This window comes from Acomys minous (genome assembly GCF_964271855.1).
Source record: "Acomys minous genome assembly, chromosome: 12".
In the NCBI taxonomy this organism is placed as follows: Eukaryota; Metazoa; Chordata; class Mammalia; order Rodentia; family Muridae; genus Acomys; species Acomys minous.
This window is the reverse complement of record NC_140493.1, coordinates 76,524,199-76,546,769: the sequence shown is the minus strand read 5'-3', so window position 1 is coordinate 76,546,769 and position 22,571 is coordinate 76,524,199. Positions and strand designations below refer to the sequence as shown.

The 22,571-nt window shown below is 49.5% G+C and overlaps 1 protein-coding gene and 1 long non-coding RNA gene across 2 annotated transcripts in view; both read right to left on the bottom strand.

The window, feature by feature from the left end:
• Positions 1–3,028: 3,028 nt before the first annotated feature.
• LOC311579734 lies at positions 3,029–15,657 on the bottom strand. The gene is made up of 3 exons (XR_014773234.1): positions 15,460–15,657; positions 11,851–11,987; positions 3,029–3,309 (listed from the first exon to the last, which is right to left on the bottom strand). It is a non-coding gene; the product is annotated as an uncharacterized lncRNA (long non-coding RNA).
• Positions 15,658–17,842: 2,185 nt separating this feature from the next.
• Positions 17,843–22,571, bottom strand: part of HEATR6 (HEAT repeat containing 6) — a 31,687-nt gene continuing 26,958 nt past the window's right edge. The window contains exons 18-20 of the mRNA XM_084750503.1: positions 22,299–22,395; positions 21,654–21,858; positions 17,843–20,532 (exon numbers count right to left, since the gene is read on the bottom strand). Of these exons, the coding sequence (XP_084606629.1) occupies positions 19,961–20,532; positions 21,654–21,858; positions 22,299–22,395 (874 nt within the window). The 3' untranslated portion in view covers positions 17,843–19,960. The remainder of the gene's footprint in view (positions 20,533–21,653; positions 21,859–22,298; positions 22,396–22,571) is intronic.

The following is a 22,571-nucleotide window of genomic DNA, read 5'->3' as shown; positions in this document are numbered from 1 at the left end:
ATTACCGAGAGTAAACAGGCCCAGAGAGTTCGATTTGCATTTTCAGTTTAACACACATCTTCGAATACCACTCTTGATTTGCATTTCCTGAAACCACCAGGTGAGCAGCTGGGACATAGATTTAGAAAGACTTGTCAAGGCTGAACGCACACGGACGCTTTCTGTGCGCCACACTCAGCAGGTTCCGGTATGACCCCTACAGAGCGTGGACTCTGCACGGCTCTGGCATTCTCTGCGCTCAGTGACCATTCCGCACAGCGAATTCATCTGCGCAATTGTGCTTAGCTGTCCCCAGATTAACTCTATGTTTGCATGAAGATCAAAATGCTTACTTAAAAAAAAAAAGTCTGGTTGTCTTCCATCATGCCTGTGTCATCTGGGAAAGCATTCCTGCCTGGAATCTCCTGGGCTTTTCTCATTTTGAATCTCTTGAGGGAACGGAGAATGTGAGGGCAGAGGTGTAGGGGGTGGGTGCCTTTGCTTTTATCGTTCTGGGTTTTTTTTGTCCCCTGAAATAACAAATGATTATTCTTCTTCACTTTCTTGGTGTTCTCTGGACAGCTGGGCATCTTACGGTGGTCATAGCTTTTTGGCCTAACCTAAATCCTACCTTACTTAGAGCACGGCCTTGATTCCGCCTTGTTACATGTTTTCTTTTGAATTATCATTTATACACAGAAGGAATCCATACACACAGCACTCATGTGAAGGTCAAAAGAGAACTTTGCGGGGTGGGGTGGGGGGAGCGGTGAGGGTGGGGTGGGGGTCAGTTCTTGCCTTCCACCAGGTGGGTCCTGAGGACCCAGCTCGGGTCCTAGGGCTTGGCAGCATGTGTCTTTACTCACTGAGCCATGCCACTGGCCCATTATGCTTGTAGCTCTGTTTCAGTCGTATCTTCAAGTTCATAGCTACCTGGGAGCCGGATGCCCGATCTGGGCTTTTCCAAGTGTAGGAAGAGCTTAGGGAGGAGGCGCCGGTGGGCTTTCCGAACGCCATGACAGTAGAGCGATCCAAATCAGAAGGGCTCACTGTCTACTGTTTCACATCTTGGGACTCCAGCGGTTGGGAGATGCTGGCAGGCGCATGGTAACCTGGGTTCTCAGTGGTGCTCTGCAGGGAAAAGTGAGCTTCTGAATGCGGGCAGCGCGTTTCTACTTAATCATTACACTGCTGACATCAATGAAAAGTAAGGAATGCGTATCCCCAGCACAGGACCCACGATGAGAGGAAAGAAGGCCAGGTTCTGAGTAAGCGGGGTGGGGGTGGGGGTGGGGGTTGGGGGGGTGGGGTGGCGGCAGAGGCTGGGGAGCAGTGTGGCATGAAACACAGCCTCACCGGCAATCATCTTTCATGGTTAAAGGTGGCACACGGACCCCAGCAGGAGAGCAGAAGTGTGCTTTCCACCACCCTAGAGGGTGAGAGGGCAGACTCTGGGCAGCCTTGAGAACAGACGCATCTTTTCTCCAAATAGTAAGCTGGCTATTTCCTTACGTTATGGATGCTCTAAGAAGGCTGTATAAGCGGAGCCACGGTTCCTGGGCTCTCAGCTGACCCCTAGGCAAGTTCCAGAGGTTTCTTCCAGAGGAAAGAGATTGCTGTGCTTTGGCGGCGTTGAGTGCTGGAAGCAGCTCGGCAGAAGGCAGCTTTCTTATGCAGCTGATGGCTGAGGGTGAGGAGCCTGTAAAACTACCAACTTACCAGGCCTCTGCCAGTTCTGAGTCTGAGGCCTCCCAGGCCAAGTAGAGGCCACTATACTCTGCCTTCAAAACTCATTTTGTGACATGTTAAAGATTGGACAAGGAGGCTGGAGACGGCTCAGTGGTTAAGACCACCAGTTGCTCTTCTAGAGGGCCCAGGTGCGATTCCCAGCACCTACATGGCAGTGCACAGTGGCCTAACTCCAGTTCCAGGAGAGTCAATGCTGTCCTCTGGCCTTTGAGGGCACCAGCATGCCTTGGTGCACAGACGTACATGCAGGCAAAGCACCCATACACATGAAATAAAAAAATAAAAGTGAAAAGAGACCTGATAGGCTGTGATCTTATAGTGGTGGACAAGGTCCCCTTCTGTCACAGACCTAGGAGAGGGGAATAGGATGAAAGATTGAGGGAGGAGAAAGGGGAAGATATCAGTGAGGGGATAACAATTGAGATGTAATCTGAATAAATTACTTAAATAAAATTTTTTTTAAATTAGTGAATTGGACATGGTGGAGCACACCTTTAATCCCAGCATTAGGTGGATCGCTGTACATTTGAGGCTAGCCTGGTCTACAAATGGAGCTCCAGGACAGCCAGGGATGTTACACAGAGAAACCCTGTCTCTCAAAAACAAACAAACAAGGCAAAAACAAGTGGGGCGTGGTGGTGCATGCTTTTAATCCTAGCACTTAGGAGGCAGAGGCAGGCAGATCTCTGTGAGTTCAAGGCCAGCCTGGTCTACAAAGTGAGTTCCAGGACAGCCAAGGCTACATAGAGAAACCATATCTCAAAAACAAACAAACAACAGAGGGCAAGTCAGGGGCAGCCAAAATGACTCAGCAGGTAAAGGCGCGTGCTGCCAAGCCTGACAACCTTAGTTCAATTCCTGGGCCCTATATGACAGAAGGGGAGAACTGACGCCTCAGGGACACCTTGCCCCTTCCCAGGGAACACAAGATAAATAAATAAAACAAGCACAATCAAGAAACTTAGACAAGCAGAACACTGATATGGACAGGGCCCCCAAATATGAAACTGTGTATTCAGTCAACAGCACGGGGCAGGGCACGGCAGTGTGACTGCCTAGGGTGTGCAGTGCTGGTACTATGGACCAGCTCAAATCTTGCTCAGCCACACGTTTGAGGTGTGCGTGAGGGGTAAGGTTTACCCAGGACCGTACACTGTGAGGCAGGGAAGGGCTACAGGACTGGGAGAACTGATACCCAAAAGATGTGATCTGACCTCCATATGCGCCAAACGTCACATATAGGGAGGAAGGAAGGGAGGGAGGTGGTCATGGTATTTAAAAATAAACTTTATTCTTTTTTTTTTTTAATTTTAAAAATTGCATTTATGGAGGGGGGGGGAAGATTGAGGGAGAGACTGGGGGTTGGGGGAGGAGAAATGCCCTCATGCCACAAGTTTTGTGTAGAGGTCAGAGGACAGCCTGCAGGAGTCATTTTTCTTCTTCTACCAGGCCATCAGGCCGGGTGGTGAGTGCCTTCGCCCACCAAGCCATCTTGCCGACCTCTTTTCTGTTTAAACGAACACTCTTTTCTTGCATCCCAACCCTTGCCTGGCTTATCTTCCCCTTGGTCCTCGGTCCTCTCTGTAAGAGAGAGATGGCGTGAGTGCATCTGTCCAGATGCGTGATGTAGAGTCCATCGGCCCCCACCCCCACCCCCGACCGCTGAAGCTCAAGTGTCTGTGGTTTTCTTCCCCCTGGGGGTCCCCACAACTGAGTGGGCCCATCTCTCATGTGTTGGGAACCTGAAGTAAAACACTCACGGGGCATCTGGTCTCTGCTGCGTGTGTCTCAGATGGCAGTTTTTTGACTTTGTAGCTAGAAAAGTGTGAAGAGGACTGAGGAGGAAGTTGGCATCAGGCTGGGAGTTAGGCCTGGGTTCTAACCCAAACCTGGGTCACTTACCTTCCCGCTCAGTCCTCAGTTTCCTCATCTGTAATATTGGGTGGGTACAAATTCACTCAGCCTTTAAAACACATTTCACTTTATGTGTAAGTGACCATGTGCCTGAGTATATACGCCACATGTGTGCAAGAGTTTACACATGTCAGAAGAAATCATTGCTTCCTCTGAAAGTGGAGTTAAAGATGATTGTAAGGTACCATGTGTGGGGCCTAGGCACCAAATATGGGTCCTGTGCAACATCAGTAAGCGCTATTAACCCCAGTGAATATCTTGTCTGACTCTAACCTTTTTTTTTTTAAATAACCAATTTTTAAAAATTTACTTGTGTAAACTGTGAGTGTGTATGTTGGGGGAGGCGGGGACATGCCATTGCATGTGTGTGGGCATCAAAGAACAACTTGCACACATTCTGTCTTTCCCCGTTGTGGGTCCCAGGGATCGAACTCAGGTCATGAGGCTTGACCACAAGCACCTGTATCTGCTGAGCCATCTTGCTGGCCCTCCACTCTGATCTGGCTTCCACTATTTTTTCCTGCACTGGTGGCTCCCTTTTCTCTTCCATAACTTGCCAGGCCTGTTTCAGATTCAGGACTGGCACAGTGGTGACGATCTTATGGGTCAACAAGATCCTGAAATGTAAGTAAACGGTGAGGACACTGAAAAATGATAGCAGGCAAACACCGAGCTCTCCCTTTGGTACTGTAAGAGGAATGGAAAGGTGCTGATGGTAGAAACACCTGTCCCTGAGTTTGAAACCAGGTGGGCAAGTGACCATGTGGCAATGAAGCCTGCAGGTGCTAGGAATAATGCATGCTACTCTCCAGGCTGCCAGAACGTGGGTGTTTGGGGTGGCAGTTGGGGAAATCATTAAAAAAAAAAAAAAAAAAAAAAACAAACCTAAACCTCCATTAAGGAGCTCACGCTCAGTCTTTCTGAAGCCCTTAGGCGTTTGTTCCTGGGACGAAGCATTTTTAAATGGCTCTTACATCCCCACTACCACTTGGTGCCCACTGTATATGTGTCAGGGGCTGTGCCACCTGACTCTACTTAATGGCCTATCAGTCCCCAAGCAGCTGCCCTGCCCTGTGTTACAGAGAGCACTATTACACTATTACATGAATGAGACATTTGAGGGATGGTGGAGAGACAGAGACACAGAGAGAGAGAGAGACACACACACAGAGAAAGAGACAGAGATGGACACAGAGAGAAGACAGACAGACAGAGAGACACACACACAGAAAGAGGCAGAGACAGAGATGAACACACACACACACACACACACACACACACACACACACACACACGTGGGGGGCCTTGGAAATGATTGTGGGTATGCTGTGCAAAGCCTGATGACCTGAGTTTGACCCCTAGGATCCATATGGTAGGAGAGAGCCATCTCCTCTACGTTATCCTCTGGCCTGCGCAGGCATACTGCAGCATTGGAGCTCCCCACCCGCAAGTAAAATTGATATTAACAAGCTCTATGCTTTAAGAAATTGCTGGGCGTGGTGGTGCACCCCTTTAATCCCAGCACTTAGGAGGCAGAGGCAGGCGGATCTCTGTGAGTTCGAGGCCAGCCTGGTCTACAAAGTGAGTCCAGGACACCAGGACAGCCAGGACTGTTACACAAAGAAACCCTGTCTCGAAAAACCAAACCAAATAAATAAATAAATAAATAAATAAATAAATAAATAGCCCTGCCCCCAAATCCCTGTAATTACTCCCTATCCAAGCAGCTGTGTCATCTGCTTTGTTTCCCAACGCCCTTCAACCCGTGCTGCCTTCAGTGCTGGCATAAGCCACACTTAGAAGCTTCACGGAGCCAGCACCGGGCACTGGCATTAAGGAGCGCGCGTCCCGATGGTGCTCTAACAATGTTATTCAAGATTCCTAGTCTGTGAGTCACAGAACAGGAAGGGTAACATTTGTGTCACATATAGAAGATAGTCACAAAGTGTCCCGATAGTCGACGGGCTTCCCTCTGAGACATCTGCGACTCGCTCTCCTTTTTCTCCAGCTTCCTACCACTCCCCTCCCCATGGTGGGGAGGGGCAGAAAGCTCAAGTAATTCTTCTGGTACCTTCTCCAGTGCCTTACACATATCCTTGTTCAAGGAATTCAGCACAACCAAGCCTTCTGGCGTTGCTCCTCATCCCAGGGTGTGGAAGTCGCTGAACTCCCTTGTCCAGCTGCTCGAGAGAGACTGCTTGTCCTACAAGGTCTCCCGGCCACCTCATGCCCAGCCTTTCAGAACCAGAGCTCCTGGGGTCCACGCCCACTACAACCTAAAGTGATGGCTCTCCACTATGGGAGTCTTAGCCCTCCCGGGGACATTTGGCGAGGCATGAGATACTGTGGGTTGTCACAGCTACGGGGGAGGGATTCTTTCTGGCATCTGGTAAGTAAGAGGTCTGAGATGTTGACAAACGTCCCATGATGCATCCTGAAGAACCAACCTGCCCCAGGTATCAATACTGCCGTGGCTGAAAACCTTGACTTAGAGGGGACCTTACAGTAGGACAGGTCTGGGTCATGGCAAAGCTCTGCTCACAGCCGTCCGTGGTTCCCCTGTTCTTCCTCTTTATGCTTGGGGACAAGGCCAGTGGCGTCCCACATCCCCAGTTGCTGTACCCACCCTCTTCCTGTTCCCACCAGCTGTTCTGCTTTGCCGCCTGCTGTCCCTCTAGCATGCTTCATGTGCCCTACATGCCACCTGCCTGTACAGCTCTTCTGCCGTCACCCCCAAGTTCACCTCCTGCCCGTCTCTGGTCAAAGGTGGCCTTCCTGGGGGAGAACTCCCCTAACCCCTACAATTTACCAAGCTACAATTTGCCCAGAACTTTCTACCCTCCCTTGATCATGGCTCTGACCCTCGGGACCCCAGTTCACTGATTACATTAGATTACTATCCTGCTGAAGTGTAAGCTCTGCAGGACAGTTTTTGTTTGTTTGTTTGTTTGTTTCTTTGTCTTGTTCCTTGATATTTTTCTCCTGCCAGGTTCTCACAATGTATTTGCTAAATTCTTCTGGCATCTTCTCCAGTGAATGAATGAATACATGAAGAGCGAGTGAATGAATGAATGAAAATCATACTGTTCTGAAGCTGCTGCTCTGACCCATGTCATTGCTTTATGAAGTCATGCTCGACTCATACTGAAATGTCATGTGAGTGCAGTTGCCCTCAGTGTCCACAAGAGGGCAGTGGATCCCCTGGAGCTGGAGTGACAGGTGGCTGTGAGCCGCTGGACACGCAGAGTGGGAACCCAACTCAGGTACTTTCCCTTACTATCCCCGACACCTGTTTCTTCCTAAGCTCGGGCAACCAGTTAATCTGTTTCTGACTGTGAGGTTTGCCAGTTCTGAAGATCTCATGTAAACGAAAACCTACAATCTGTGTGACTGGTTTCTTCGACTTAGCATAGCATTTCAGGACTCACCCAGGATGTGGAGTATATTAATCTTTCATCTTTTCTATAGCCTAATCATATTCCACCGAATAGAAGAGCAACATGTCATTCTCCAATCACCAACTCACCAGCTGTTTCTTGTGTGGGGCTATCCCGAATGCTGCGGCCGCGGGCAGTACTGTACTTGTTCACACCTTTTGTTGGGAGTGTCACTGCATCACATGGTGACTGTGTGGAAACTTTGGAGGGTGCTTCAGCTGCGCTTTCCTCCTAGCTTTATAGATGCACATCCAGGGCTGGGCTGGCCTTCTCCTGTCCGTGCTGCCTTTGGCCCTGCCTAGCCTCCTCCGCATGCCACACCTGGGAGGCTCCTGTGCCTCCTGAGGGGAGCCCTGTATGGCCAACACCTCAGTCACAAGGGAGGGAATTTCAGTATCCCAGGGCCCAGGCTACACCTGCAGCAGATGGCAGCAACTTCCCTCAGGTGCGGCTGGGTGCTGCAGCTTCCTCAGGCAAAGCTTTGCTATGACTACAGTGCAGCCGTCGACCTGTGAGAGCCCTCACCTTCCTCCCTTCTGTCCATGCTCCACTTGCTACCTGAGTGCTTCCTAAAGCAAATCTTTCCAAGGTACCCACAGGTCTGGTAAGCCTCCCCAGCACTGCCCGTGACTTCTACCCGCTCATCAAGCTGGGGACCACACACTAACCCCTCAGAGGCCGGCTGCTTAGCCTCATCTCCCTGCCTTGCCATAGGCCACGCCCTCCTCTTCCTGCCCTCAGGCGGGAAGAACTGCCTGACTGGCTCTGTCTTCTTTGGTCCCCTGCTGGCCTCTGTCCAGCCCCCATCGCCCTCATCTGGGCATGCCTCCTGGCTTGAACTGGTTCAAATATTCACCTTTGAATCTGCAAGATCTGCACCTGCCTGGTTTTTAGTAGGTTACCCTTGCTAGGGGGAGGTGACAAATGAAGGGATGAAGGAGGCTGAGTGCCTACCGCTGAGGTAGGGGAGGGGCCATCAAGGCAATCTTGCCAAGGGTGGGGCAGGCACTCCCTTGACTGTGAGTCTCACTTATTTTCATGCTACCCACCTGCATTTACCCCCCGGGCTCAGGCATGTGTCTGTCCCTTCTCTAGTTATGAGCACAAGGGCCAAGCAAGTATTGCATGGGCAGGGTAGGACAGTTCTTGAAGTTCAAGGTAAAAAGCCTCAACCAGAAGACGCAAGCCACAAATCTACATTCCGAGAGCCAGAGTTCAGCGGAAGGCCTTCCTTCGCCTCTAGTCTCTAGGCTTGGAAAGGTGATGCCCTCCTCTTGCCAAAGGAGAGACGGCTCAGCAGCTAAGAACACTGGCTGTACTCCCAGAGGGCCTGCGTTCAATTCCTAGCATCCCCATGACTGCTTACAACCCACCTGTAACTCAGGTTCCGGGAGATCCAATGCCCTTTTCAGGCCTCTGCGTGAACTGCATGTGTGTGGTACAGCCATACAAGCAGGCAAGACACCCGTACACGTAAAATAAAATGTCCGTACTATGTGTATGCCTGTGTGGTGTGTGTGTGTGAGACTCCCTTCTCAAGGTTTGCTTTGTGGTGAGGGGAGGTGGGGGGTGGGTGGGACGGGGTGGGGGTGGAGGAAGGGGGCGGGCGGCTGGGGCTGGGGTGACTCAGAATGCTGAGTCAGCGTCACCGGCCTTATCCCAGCACTATCTAAGGCCCTGAATGATAGGAAAAGCCATATTTGGGAAGTCAAAATTTGGTAAAAACAAAAATAAAACCCCAAGCTTAGAAATTATAGGCTTCATATGTTGAATTCCCCCCTGTCTTTGGGTTTCACGTTTGTACGGTAGCAGAGTTGTGTAGGAGACAGTACGAAGTAAAGAAAGCTCCCAGACCCGAACATCCATTCCCACTGTCCCCCGTGGTGAGGCTGGTCATGGGGGCTGCCATGTCCCCACTGAGGCCTTGGGGGCTCATCTGTACAAGGGGATGTTTGATAGTTTTCCAATCCACCCAGCAGTCTCTTGCCACACCCCATTCAGTGTGGCCAGGCATGAAGGACCAAGAAGACACCAAGTGACTTAATTCCAGCTGGGAGACAACAGACGAACAGGCAGAAGAACACAACAGCTTAGTAAAGGATGGCTCTGGTTTCTGTTTTTTTTGTTTTGTTTGTTTTTGTTTTTGCAGACAGGGTTTCTCTGTGTAGCCTTGGCTGTCCTGGACTCGCTTTGTAGACCAGGCCGGCTTCGAACTCACAGCTATTCGCCAGCCTCTGCTGGGATTAAAGGTGTGCGCTGGGCACCACTCTTTCTCTGTGTGCTCTTAAAGATGGGAACTGGGGCTAGAGAGGAGAGTAAGTTTGCCCCTCAGTTGGGAAGTGCGACTTTCCAAGCCAATATTCAAAGTCCAGTGACAACTGTCTCAGCAGAGGGTCCCAAGCAGAAAAGGCTCCAGGAAGGTGAGGATGGAACCAGGGAATGAGAGGCATTCGGAGGCTGGAGGATGGCTTGAATACTAGAACAGTGGTCCAGGGACAGGCAGCGATGTGCTTAGAAACCCTGTCACTCTCCTACCTCAGATCACGCCAAATGCCTACTGAAGGGTAAAGTAGTTAGGTGTGGAGCCTGCGATCCCAGGACTGGCTGGAAAGGCTGAGGTAGGAAGGCCATGAATGTCACTCCAGCCTGTGGATGTTGTGACAGACCATCTCAAAACAAACAAACAAAACAACAATAAAGCAGGGGGCTGCAGAGGTGGCTCAGTAGTCAAGGGCACTTGCTGTTCTTGCAGAGGACCTGGGATTGGTTCCCAGCACACTCAGCAAATAGCTCCCCAATACCTATAACTTCAGTTTTAGGGGATCCAACACCCTCTTTGGGCCTCCTCAGATACCTGTACATACATGCACATACAAGCAGGCACGTACATACATAGGTAAAATAAGCAGGCAAATAAATGTTTTAAAAATTATTCTATTTTGTGTTCATTGGTGTTTTGCCTGCATGTGTGTCTGTGTGAGGGTGTCAGATCTTGGAGTTAGAGACAGTTGTGAGCTGCCATGTGGTTGCTGAGAATTAAACCTCGGTCCTCTCGAAGAGTAGTCAGTGCTCTTAACCTCTGAGCCATCTCTTCAGGCCCAATAAATGTTTTTAAATGATTAAAAAAACAAACAAACAAACAAGCAAGCAAACAAACCCAAACACTTCCAAAAGCTCTCTTCACAAAACCCCAGAAAACTAGAGTCACGTGTGAGTCATGCTGAGGTTAGAAAATACCACGCCACAGTAGGAAGCTGCTTAAACTACCGTGCATCCGAGCAATGGACTCAGCCTAGTCAGCAAAGCCACGCTTTCGCCAAATTGCTAGTGCTCACCACCTGGCAAGCCAATTGCCCCACGGTAAATAATCTTTAGTGAAACCCCTGTTCTGGAGCTTAATGACTCACACTGTATCTGGGATCATGTGCACATGCACACGGGTTTGGACTGTGAGTTCACATATACAATGTAGACTCACACACATACACACGTCCTCTAAAAAGCCTGTAATGACACGCATCCAGATGGCGGCAGTGATGGCTTTGGGGAGATGGTTTTACCCACAGCCTTCTGTTTTTGTCTTTTCCACAACAAAGATTGTTACTTTTGAAACGTGGAAAGCAACAGATGTCATTTAGAGATTAACTTATAACTTATAACGGCTTATAATGTAAAAATAACGTACACAGTTTTGCACAAGGAAGTGAAGGCAAGCCGTGGGGAGCAGAGCCCATGAAGACTGGGGACACAGTGAGCTGAGCTGTCTGGCTTTCTCGGAACACTCCATCACAAGACTTTGTGAACTTAGCTGTGCGTGGTGGCGCACACCTTTAATCTCAGCACCCGGGAGGCAGAGGCAGGTGGATTGCTGTGAGTTCGAGGCCAACTTTGTCTACAAAGCGAGTCTAGGGCAGCTAAGGCTACAGAGAGAACTCCTGTCTTGAAAAACAAAAACAAACAAACGAACAAAACCCCCAAAACAAACAAACAGACTTTGTGAACTCCTTGGCAGCGCAGAGGAACTCTCCTGCCTCGGGGGAGGAAAATGCCTGGATGCCACAAGGAATCTCACGTGAGAATTGCGCGCCAGCGCCACCGCGGTACCGAGTCGAGGGCAAGGGACTGCGATTTAACTCACTCGCACACACACGCGCGCACACACACACACACACACACACACACACACACGCAAGCACACATTAACACAGCAGGTCCTTCGTGCTAAGAGAGCAGCAGCCGAGGCAGCGGTTTATTATTCTCATTTGTCCCCTCCAGAGTTCCAAAGAGCCTTCTTATAGGCAGCCAAACAGGAATCCTCCTCCCAGGTGAAATCCCTCAAGAGGTGATCGCACACAGGAGGACAAGTCTCGAGGAAGGGCGGGGTGCATTCTCAGAGCAGTAAACATGACTAGCTAACCAGGATAAACACAGACATGGAAGCTGCTAGAAACAGGACATGAAACAGCAAGACAGGCAGGCAGCTCGGTCAGGCCTGGTTCCTACAAGAATGAGATTAGTACTAACTATATTGCTTTTTCTCTTTAATTTTTTTTGTTAATGAAATTCCGACCTATTATCTATCTATCTATCTATCTATCTATCTATCTATCTAATGCATCCAGGGAATCTCACTATGTAGCCTTGGCTAGCCTGGAACTTGTTTTGTAGAACAGACTGGCTTTGAATTCAGAGCTCTGCCTACCTCTGCCTCTGAGGGCTAGGGTTACTGGCCCACACCCAGCCTAATTATATTTTATTAACTCACGCTTACTGTATTTTCATCATAGAATATGCTGACTTTTGAGAACAAAGACCATACAGCAGTGGCCAGGGTTCCGTAAATTCTTCAGAAGATTTCTGCAACACATCAACTGGCTCTCGCAGCATATCCTGCAGTCTTAGACGTTGCTGGAAGTAGAAACAATAATACAACCAATAAAAAAATTCTCAAAGCACCAGGTGTGGTGGTGCACGCCTTTAATCCCAGCACTCTGGGGGGGCAGAGGCAGGCAGTTTGTTTGCGGCAGTGAGTTTGAGGCTAGCCTGGTCTACATAGTGAGTCCAGGACAGCCAGGGCTGTTACATAGAGGAACCCTGTCTCGAAGGAGGAGCAAAAAAGCTCAAAGCAATGGCTAGCATACCTCAGACCACTCAGCTCAGAATCTGTTTAAAGTTGTTCCAGGTGATTTCAATGCAAAGCTAGGGCCCCCGGCCCCCCCCCCCGCCCGCCATTGTTTCTAATGAGAGCAAACTGATACCCAGCTCCCTCCCGGCGTGGACCCTAAATGTCTTTGCGTTCTCTGTCTCCACCTGCTGGCCATTAAACCAAACTGCAAGAGTTCTGTGTTATTTGTGTATCTAATAAGACAATACTACCTGTACTTTTAAAAAGCTTACTAAATGGGCTGGGAGGTAATGGAGCACACCTTTAATCTTAGCAGTCAGGGAGGCAGAGGCAGGGGGATCACTCTGAGTTCGAGATCATCCTGGTCTACAGAGTGAGTTCCAGGACAGCCAGAGCTGCACAGAGAAACCCTGTCTTGAAAAACAAAAACAAACAAAATTGCTAAATTGATTTTAAAAAAAGAACCAAAGAGTCAGGCCTTGAACTCACATTGATCCGCCTGCCTCTGCTTCCTGAGTGCTGGGATTAAAGGCGTGCACTACCATGCCTGGCCCCAAAAATCTTAATAAAAATATGTAAAAGAGCCAGGTACTGGTGGCGCACACCTTTAATCCCAGCGCTCGGGAGGCAGAGGCTGGTGGATCTCCGTGAGTTCGAGACCAGCCTGGACTACAGAGCGAGTTCCAGGACAGCCAGAGCTGTTACACAGAGAAACTCTGTCTTGAAATTAAAAAAAAAAAAAAGTAAAAGTGATATCCTTTCCTATAGTGAGGTTGCCTAAGAGTTTTAAATATACTAGGATAAAGCAGGTAGTATATAGTTAAGTATGAGACAGACTCCTTCTATTGGGTACCAACGATTCATTTTCCATGAATTTTTTTTCATTAATTCAAAGTATATTTAATCTTATTTTGCCTGATATATTTTTTTACTATGGGTACTTAGTGATGAAGGGACATGGGGGAATACAGGTCTTGGGGCTGGAGAGATGGCTTGGTGGTTAAAAGCACTTGCTGCTCTTTCAGAGGACCCAGGTTTAGTTCCCAGCCCCTACATGGCAGCTCACAACCTCTTGTAACTGCCGGTCCAGGGAGGATCTGATGCCCTCTTCTGGCCTCTGTAGGCACTGCACATACCGTGCACAGGCATACACAGATTCCAAACACCCACACATGTAAAAAGTAAGATAGAAAAAAAAATAATTTGGGTGGCTGGGGAAATGTCTTGGTGAATAATGGTGAATAAGAACACTTGTTATGCAATCTTGAGGACCTGTATTCACATCCCAGTGCCCACATAAAAAGCTGGGCATGATCAAGTGCATGTAACCCCAGCACTGCACAACAGGAGGATAGATCACTGGGGCTTGGTGGCAGCCAGCCTAGCTCTGGGTTCAGCAAGAGACTCAATCTCAGAGGAATAATACAGCAAGTGAGAGAACACCAGATGCCCTTCTCTTAACAAACTCTAAGGTGCATACCCAGAGATGCACAACCACCACACACACACACACACACACACACACACCACAGACACACCACGTACATACACACATACACCCCACCACTACCACCACACACACATGCACATACACACACACATACACACACCACATACACACCACGTACATACACACTTACACCCCACCACTACGACCACACACACATACACATATACACACACACCACCATCACCATACAAATATATGAATACACAAAATCTAATTTTGATTCTGATGAAAATATAAATTTATAGATTTTTATACTAATGAGTTATTCAGCCTAGGAACATGATATATTTTCTCTTTTTGTGTCTTCTTTTATATCTTCAGTAACATTTTTATTTCTATCATAAAATATGTGCAGGGACTTTCATTGTACTTATTCCAGGTTTTCTATTACTCATGTTGCCACTGTGAATGTTAACATAAAAAAAAAAACAAATTGATTATTGCTGATATATAGAAAGGCTACTGATTTTGGCATATTTACTTTTTAGCTAGCTGCCTTATAGGCTCTTTATATATTCTATTATTTCTCTGAGTTCATTTTCTTGGTTTTCTGCACATGTTGTATCTCGGACTGGCTTTATACAAAAAAATGATCATTTAGATTCTTTTAAAAATATTTTTAAATGTTATTTTTGTTTTTAATCACATTGGCAATTAATTCTTGTACAATGTTAGTTGGCAGTAGTGAGTCAGGCTTGCTTGATTTGACATTTTAATTAAATGCGCTATTAATTGCACACATTTTATTATGTTAATGAACTACTTTTGGTTTGTTTGTTTTTAGTTTTTTGAGACAGGGTCTCACATGGAGTCCTGGATGGCCTGGAGCTATGTAGACCAGGCTGGCTTTGAACTCACAGAGATCCTCCTGCCTCTCCTTCCCAAGTGCCGGGATTAAAGGTGTGCAACACTACACTCGGCTAATGAACTACTTTTTATTTTCTTCTTGTCTTTACATATTTTGAAAATAGATTCCAATTAAAAGACTTTAAATTATGTGCATATATGTGTGTCTGAGTGTGGGTTTGTGCACAAGAGTGAGTGCCCACAGAGCCAGAACAGGATTCATCTCCTGGAGCTGGCTTCACAGGAGGTTGTAACTGTCAGCTGTGCCTGCAGGTAAGCGAACTTATGTTCTCTGTGAGATCATAAAGCTCTCTTGACCCCTAAGGCATCTCTCCAACCCCTCTTCTCTATTTTTGAAGACGAATGTTGAGTGGAAAAGGACAGTGTGTTGTACTTCTTTGTGTTTGGTTGGTTGGTTTCGTTTTTTGAGACAGGGTTTCTCTGTGTAGCCCTGGTTGTACTGGACTCACTTGGTAGACCAGGCTGGCCTCGAACTCACAGCGATCTGCCTGCCTCTGCCTCCCGAGTGCTGGGACTATAGGCGTGCGCCACCACGCCAGGCTGCATTTTACTGTTTTATCATCCACAGAGATGGTTTCTCCTACTGGACTCGAAATGATACTACTTATTGCTAGAACTTGGCTGCATTCCCACAGTATCGCCCCCTATTGGCACGGCTTAGGCTAGACCAAGGGTTCTCATGAATCTGCCCGAGAGGTGTGTCCCACCACTGCCCTGCTCTCCTCACCCATGCCATGGGCCACTGTCACTGACAGCCATGCTGTGATCCTTGGCAGTGTGGACAGAGATGGTGTCTTAGTTTGGCTTTCTTGCTGTGAAGAGACACCATGGCCACAGTAACTCTTACAAAGGAAAACATTTCATTGGGGCTGGCTTACAGTTCAGAGGTTCAGTCCGTTGTCATCATGGTGGGAAGTGTGGCAGCGTGCAGGCAGACGTGGTGCTGGGAAAGGAGCAGAGAGTTCTACATCTTGATCCTCAGGCAGCAGGAGACTGTGTGGCAAACAGGCCTGAGCATATGTAAGACTTCAAAGCCCGCCTCCACAGTAATTCACTTGCTACACTGACACCAGCAAGGCCACACCTCCTAACAGTGCCACTCCCTATGGCCAAGCATTCAAACACAGGATCTGTGGAGGTCAGACCTGTTCAAACCACCACAGATGGCAAGTGCATAAATATTCATTATGGGAGAATCAGCCCCATTAGCCCTAATGTCAGGTTCTCCCCTACTGGGAGCTGAGGTTCCCTTTAGCTAGGCAAGATGGCTGGAGGACCAGAGGACTCGGGTGAGGGGAGGACTAGAGGGACTGGAGGGCGGGAGGGCGGGAGGACTGGAGGGGAGGATGGCTGGGAGGGCTGGAGGGCGGGAGGACTGGAGGGGAGGACGGCTGGGAGGGCTGGAGGGTGGGAGGACTGGAGGGGAGGACGGATGGGAGGGCTGGAGGGCGGGAGGACTGGAGGGGAGGATGGCTGGGAGGGCTGGAGGGCTGGAGGACTGGAGGGGAGGACGGCTGGGAGGGCTGGAGGGCTGGAGGACTGGAGGGGAGGACGGCTGGGAGGGCTGGAGGGCTGGAGGACTGGAGGGGAGGACGGCTGGGAGGGCTGGAGGGCTGGAGGACTGGAGGGGAGGACGGCTGGGAGGGCTGGAGGGCTGGAGGACTGGAGGGGAGGACGGCTGGGAGGGCTGGAGGGCTGGAGGACTGGAGGGGAGGACGGCTGGGAGGGCTGGAGGGTGGGAGGACTGGAGGGGAGGACGGCTGGGAGGGCTGGAGGGCTGGAGGACTGGAGGGGAGGACGGCTGGGAGGGCTGGAGGGCGGGAGGACTGGAGGGGAGGACGGCTGGGAGGGCTGGAGGGCTGGAGGACTGGAGGGGAGGACGGCTGGGAGGGCTGGAGGGCGGGAGGACTGGAGGGCGGGAGGACTATAAGCCTGGCAGCCTGGTGGTTTGGGAGAACTGTTGGACTTGGGGCAGACTTCCCCTCCCCCCCCCCCCCCCGAATCTGGTATCCAGGCTCAGAGATATTCAGGCACCATAAGGGAGGCTATAGGAGCCAGAGGCACCGTTTATTAGTGAGCGTTCTCTCTGAGGCCTGTGTCAGACTCAGGCTCTGTGGAAAAAGGCAAGGCTGAGAAGCGACGTCCCACTGTTGTCAGGCTATCATGGCTCTCGCTTTTACTCTTTATTTTTTCTTAAGACTTATTTTTACATTCTGTGTCTGTGTGTAGCAGGTGCTTGCGGAGGCCACAGGAGGGCGTTGGGTCCCCTGACACTGGAGTTGCACATGGTTGGGAGCTGCTGTATGGGTGCTGGGAACCAAGCCTGGGTCCTCTGGGAGCGCAACAAATGCTTTAAATAACCGTTGACTCGCCTTTCCAGCCCCAGCCTCTAACTTTTAAACATTGAAAGGGTTTGGAGGCCTTTGTTGTATTAGGCAGGGTTCTCTAGAGTTAAAGAATGTGTATGTTATAAAAAAAAAATCCTAGGTGGCTTATACAGTGGGGGCTAGGTAGCTGCCCACTCTATGGAGCTGAAGGCCACAGCAGGCCCACGGCTGGCGCGCTGAACGCCCGGGCAATTCCTATGGGCTGCTGCTGCTCTTCAGTCCATGTTGGGGGGTTGAAGAAGCTGCAGTCTGGTGCCAGCAAGGAAGGAGGGGGAGGAGAATGGGGAAGAATAGGGGGAACAGAAGGGGAGAGAAGGAGGAGGAGGAGGAGGAGGGGGAAGAAGGGGAGGAGAAGGAGGCAGAAGAGGAGGAAGAGGAGGAGGAGGAAGACGCACTCGCATGCAAGGCAGGCAGGGAGCAGCACTCATTTCCCTCAGATCTCTCTGGACCTGGACTCTGCCAACAGTGCTGCCCTCTCTGTGGGAGGGGCCTGAGCTAGTCCTCCCTGAACCTCCCCTCACTGACCTGTTCCAAGTGGCAGGGTGACAAGATTACCATCCCATGTGTGGCACTGAGCTGCAGCAGTGTCTGCAGTTTAGTTCCATGAGTGAGGATTCTGAAGGCACTACCTTGTTTGACGTCACAGCAGATCTCCTGACTGGCCTGTGTGGCAATGTGCCGCGCCGGCTGCTCCTGTACCAGGCAGCCTGAGAAAGGCATTTCCTTGTGCTACAGGCTCGGGAGGCCTCAGTGAGAATCTGTCCCCTGAAGACAGATGTGGGGACCCAGACACCCGGAATATCTAGAGGTGCTTCTGTGTTTTCCTCTTTAAGTGAACATTGACACCCACACCAGAGATCCAGAAACCAAAGGGTTACAAAGGAATGTGAAATTTTATTCAAGATAAGCAAAGGCTAGGAGCAGATCATCAGGCGAATCCATTAGAGCGCGTTTCACAAATATGTTCACCAAGAAACAAACCGGCAAAAGCTCAAAGAACCAGAGGACGTCACATCCCCACACTTGTGTGTTAAGGAAGCCGTTGCTGAGAATACGTGGAGAAGGAAGTCCCAAGGGTGCGGAAGAGTCACACAGGGTCAGGGCAAGGTCAGCCTGAGCTCTGGAGCCCTGGAGCCCTGGAGCCCTGTGCAGCAGTCCATTTCAGAATCACCTCTGAAGGAATGCACAAGTTCACAGTCTGTCCTGTGAGGGCACCTCACTGTGCAGATGGCCCCCTTTGGGAGAGGCTAGCTCCTTCCCAACGGAACAGGAAGATTTTATAGTCAGTGTGAGTGCTATGTTACCCAATCACTGTTCACACAGAAGTTTCTGAATAGCCAGATTAGGAAGGGGAAAAAAAAAAGCTAAATTAGGGGCAAAGAAGAAAAAAGAAAAACTGAGGATGCATGCATACCCTTAAGTATTTTAAGCTAAATAAAATTGGTTTCTGTTGTGTATCTCGTGTGCGCGATTGCAGTGTGTGTGCACGTGTGCATGCCTGTGTACAAGTGCATGTGTTTATGCCTGTGTATGTATGCGCGCGCGCGCGTGTGTTTGTGTGTGTGTGTATGCGTGTGTGTGTATGTGTAGGCCTGAGGTAGACGTGAGGATTCTTCCTCCGCTGGTCTCCATCATTGAAGCAGGTCTCTCAACTGAACCCAGAGCTTGCTATGAGGATCCCGTCTCTGCTAACTTAGTGCCCACCTGGCTTTTTGGTGGTTTCAGGGGATTCACACTCCAGTTCTCACACTTGCACAAGCACAAGCACTTTTACCACTGTGCACCCCCCCCCCCCCAACAGCCCCTGCTGGGTGTTTGTTTGAGACAGGCTGTCATTATGTAGCTCAGGTTTGCCTGCAACTATGCAGCAAAGGACGGGCTTCCAGCTCCTGGCCTTCCTGCCTTAGAGTCCCTGGGGCAGGGTTACAGGTGCGGACCAGCACAGCTAGCGCTGCTGTAGTGTTCTGAGGCAGGGTCTCGCTATGTAGCCCAGGATGGCATCAAGTTTGCCACTCTTCTAGCCTGGCCTCCAGAGTGCTGGGATAACAGAAATGTGCAACCATGCTTAGCTTAAGTCTCATAATTAAACAAATGCCACTAGGACCAAAATCACTTCATGCTTTAATTTATCCCACATCAAATGTAAGTGGGATGTGGTTTAACGGTTCCTTATATAACCCGACATTTCTGTCGGAAATAATTTCACTAGATTGTGGTAGAAAGTGCAAAATCTAAATGTAAACAATTATTCAGCCAGAAAATACTTTAACAGATGCTTGACATTAATAAATAGAATTTAAAATTCTTTGAGACCTTTAAGTGATAGAAATAACCTTTTTTGAAGATACAAATTAAAGGGTGCTTGGTCAAACAGCATATTTAACACGTGGGATTGTGAATTTAGAGGCAAGTTGGTGCTGCTCAGGCTCCTGGACTGTGGGGAGGTGGAAGGAGCCTGGTGTGTGTATGTGTGTATGTGTGTGACTGTGGGGAAGTGGAAGAAGCCTGGTGTCTGAGTGTGTGCACGCGTGCGTGCCCAAGTGCATGTGTATATATGTGTGTGCATTTGTGTGTGCGTGCGCACTCATCAGGGGGTGCTCTTGTGGGCGTTCCCAGCTGCTGCAGCTGTGTCAACAGACACTGCCTGAGAACCTGCTCCGCTTGTTGCTATGTTTTTTAAAAAGCAGTTTGTTATTAAAAAAGCCTTGAAAACACAATTCTAAGGAGATTCTAATTTATGAACCTGTTTTCTTTCTTTGAGACTAACCACTTCCAGACCTCCAGCAGTCTGACCTTGGTGGTCAGGGTTAGAACGGCCAGCAGTGGAAACGCTCACCAAAGTGGCCGAGCCCTTTGAGACCATGTTAAATAGCCACTAACCTATCCTAAGCAAATGCTGGCAGCTGTTCCTGCCCTACGTGGAAACTGAGGACCAAACGCACAAGCTCGGTCTCTGATTCTCATTTATAACACTTGAAGGGAGGGTGGAAAGTCACCGATCTGATGACCCGAGGAGGGCCACTTGTCCCCCCAAGGAGTCACAGTGAGCCCTCAGGATATCGTCTAAGAAGCCCACAACGACCCCTTGGGCTGTGTCTCCAGCCAGTGCCGGCACGCTGCGTGTGTGCTTCAGGGCCGCCCTGAGCATCTGGTCTCTCTCCTGGGGGGTGTGGACGGCTCCGGGCTCATCTCCCTCTGCTCCTGACTTTAAGAACTGCAGGATGTAGGAGCGGATCATATCCCCATTCAGTTCCAGAGTTTCTTGAATGCTGGGGAGGTCCGAGGCGCTGGCGAGGCTCAGGAGGTGAAGCAGCGCCTGGCAGATGTGAGTCCGGAGGCTGGCGCAGTACTTGAATTCCAGGAAGTCTGTAGTGTCCTCGCTCTTCTGCAAGGCCGTGACCAAGGCATCCCAGATCTGAGTGAACTGTTCTCGAGACCCGTACTGCGCTCTCTTGCCGGGAACGGAAAGGGCTGCGGCAGATCGGATGCGCACTTTGAAGTTCTTGCATGACATCACAACCGATGTTAGGGCCTTGTAGGCCTGGGAGGTCCATGGGGCTGTGCCTAGGAAGAATCCAGTAACTGAAACTAGTGAACACTTAGAGATGAGCAGGGAGAGCTGAGGCGTGGAGGAGGCATGCACTTTATGTTGACTCCACTCTCATGATAACCCCATGAGGTGGTCTGAGTAAGTATGGCCTCATGGGGGCTGGAGAGATGGCTCAGCGGTTAAGAGCACTGGCTGCTCTTCCAAAGGTCCTGAGTTCAATTCCCAGCAACCACATGGTGGCTCACAACCATCTATAATGTGATCTGATGCCCTCCTCTGGACTGCAGGTGTACGTGTAGGCAGAGCACTGTATACATAATAATAAATAAGTTAAAAAAAAAAAAAAAGAATGGCCTCGTAGGCACATATATTTAAATGCTTAGTCACTAGGGAACTGGCACTACTGGAGGCCAATTAGGAGGCGTGGCCTTGTTGGAGGAAGTGTGCCACTCAGGATGGGCTCTGCAGGCTCCAAAGCCCATGTGAGGCCCAGCCTCTCTCTGCTTGTGGATCAGGGTGTGACTCTCAGCTACTGCTCCAGCTGCCCTTCACATGGTGCCTGGTCTGCTGGCCCACACGGTCCACCCCCTCCTCAGGGACACACCCTTAGCCCTGTCGGAGGCAGAGATGTAGGGCAGTGCTGGCGTTCACTGTGGCTAGGGTCTGTACACAGAAGAACCTACTCGCTCAGGATGACGGTTCAAGCAAGGCTCATGGTATTCAGGACCGTAGGATGGGGACAGAAGCCCTGAGCATCCATACCTGAGCCCAGAACTTGTGAGATTTGAGTTTGTACCCTCTATACCAGAGTGACTCTGTGGATTTGGCCAATTTCCTGTCTATCTTTTCTCCTAAATATTTAATGAGATGATACTGTAGAAATGAGTCAAAAATCTCATTTTAGTTTGCTTAACAGAAGAAGTATTTTCTCAGATTATAAAAAGGATCTTTGTAAATATACTTTTTAAATGGCAATAACACCCACACACACTTCATCTTTCCACTAAACTTGGTTCCTGCTGTTTTCTAGACCTGCGACAAAAGCCATTGTGACAGAGCTCTTTAACAACAGCACACACTGGCATGTTCCTTCCCAGGAGGCTTGTGACAGGCAAGGAGAGGGAAACCATCTTACCAAGTGGAAGAGCGGGGTTTTTAAAAACATTTCCCATCGCGTAGCAAGCATTCCATCGGACCTTCATGGCAGCCTCGTGGACAACGGTGGAGATCAGGGCCTGGATGGCCTCCTCGATGACCTCAGCAAACCTGGGTCTTTCTATGTGAGGGGGCTGCAGAAAGTGAAGCAAATTCCCGAGGGCCCGGACTGCATTGCTCTTGACCTAGAATAAAACATAAAAGCCTTCAGAGCTATTTTGCCAGGGACGTTTCAGAATGTATAAACTTCACTTAAAAATAACCCCACCCCCTGCCTCCCCACCCCGTCATAGAGCACAAGATTAATGAGGACACGAGCCCTGTGCAAGCTCACCCGACCTAACGCCTGATCCCAGCCTAGTAAATGTACCGAGTAGCGGCCACACAGGCTCTTCATCTTTTTTTTTTTCTTTTTTCTCTTTATCTTTCTTACTTGTCAATTCCACTTAATGATGTACTTTCTCTTCTTTCTTTCCTTCTTAACAGCAGATAAGCATGAACATATACTGTGTGACAGTGAGGGGACAGGAGGCAATGCTCCTGGGAACACAGGGCGGTTGGTGGCAGTCAGGCCCCCCTGCTGGAGCAGCTGTGCTAAGTGCGACCCTCGCCATCCTGTGTGTACCTTGTCCTTGTCCGTGGAGGCTTGGATTGCAGACTGCAACATTTTCAAGAGCAGGAGACCAGAGAACTCATCCTGAAAACTTGGGTCTGGCGTGTCCCTGTCCCACCCAAGGCACAAGGCGGGGTAAAAAAGAAAAAATAATTTAAATGCGTGCAGACAAAGACATAGTTACCAAGTACAGGAGGGTAAAAACTTCAGGAAAACAGCTCGACAGATGTCTCCAGATTATATTAAGAACTCACATCTCTTTTCTTTTTATTGTTTGTTTGCTTT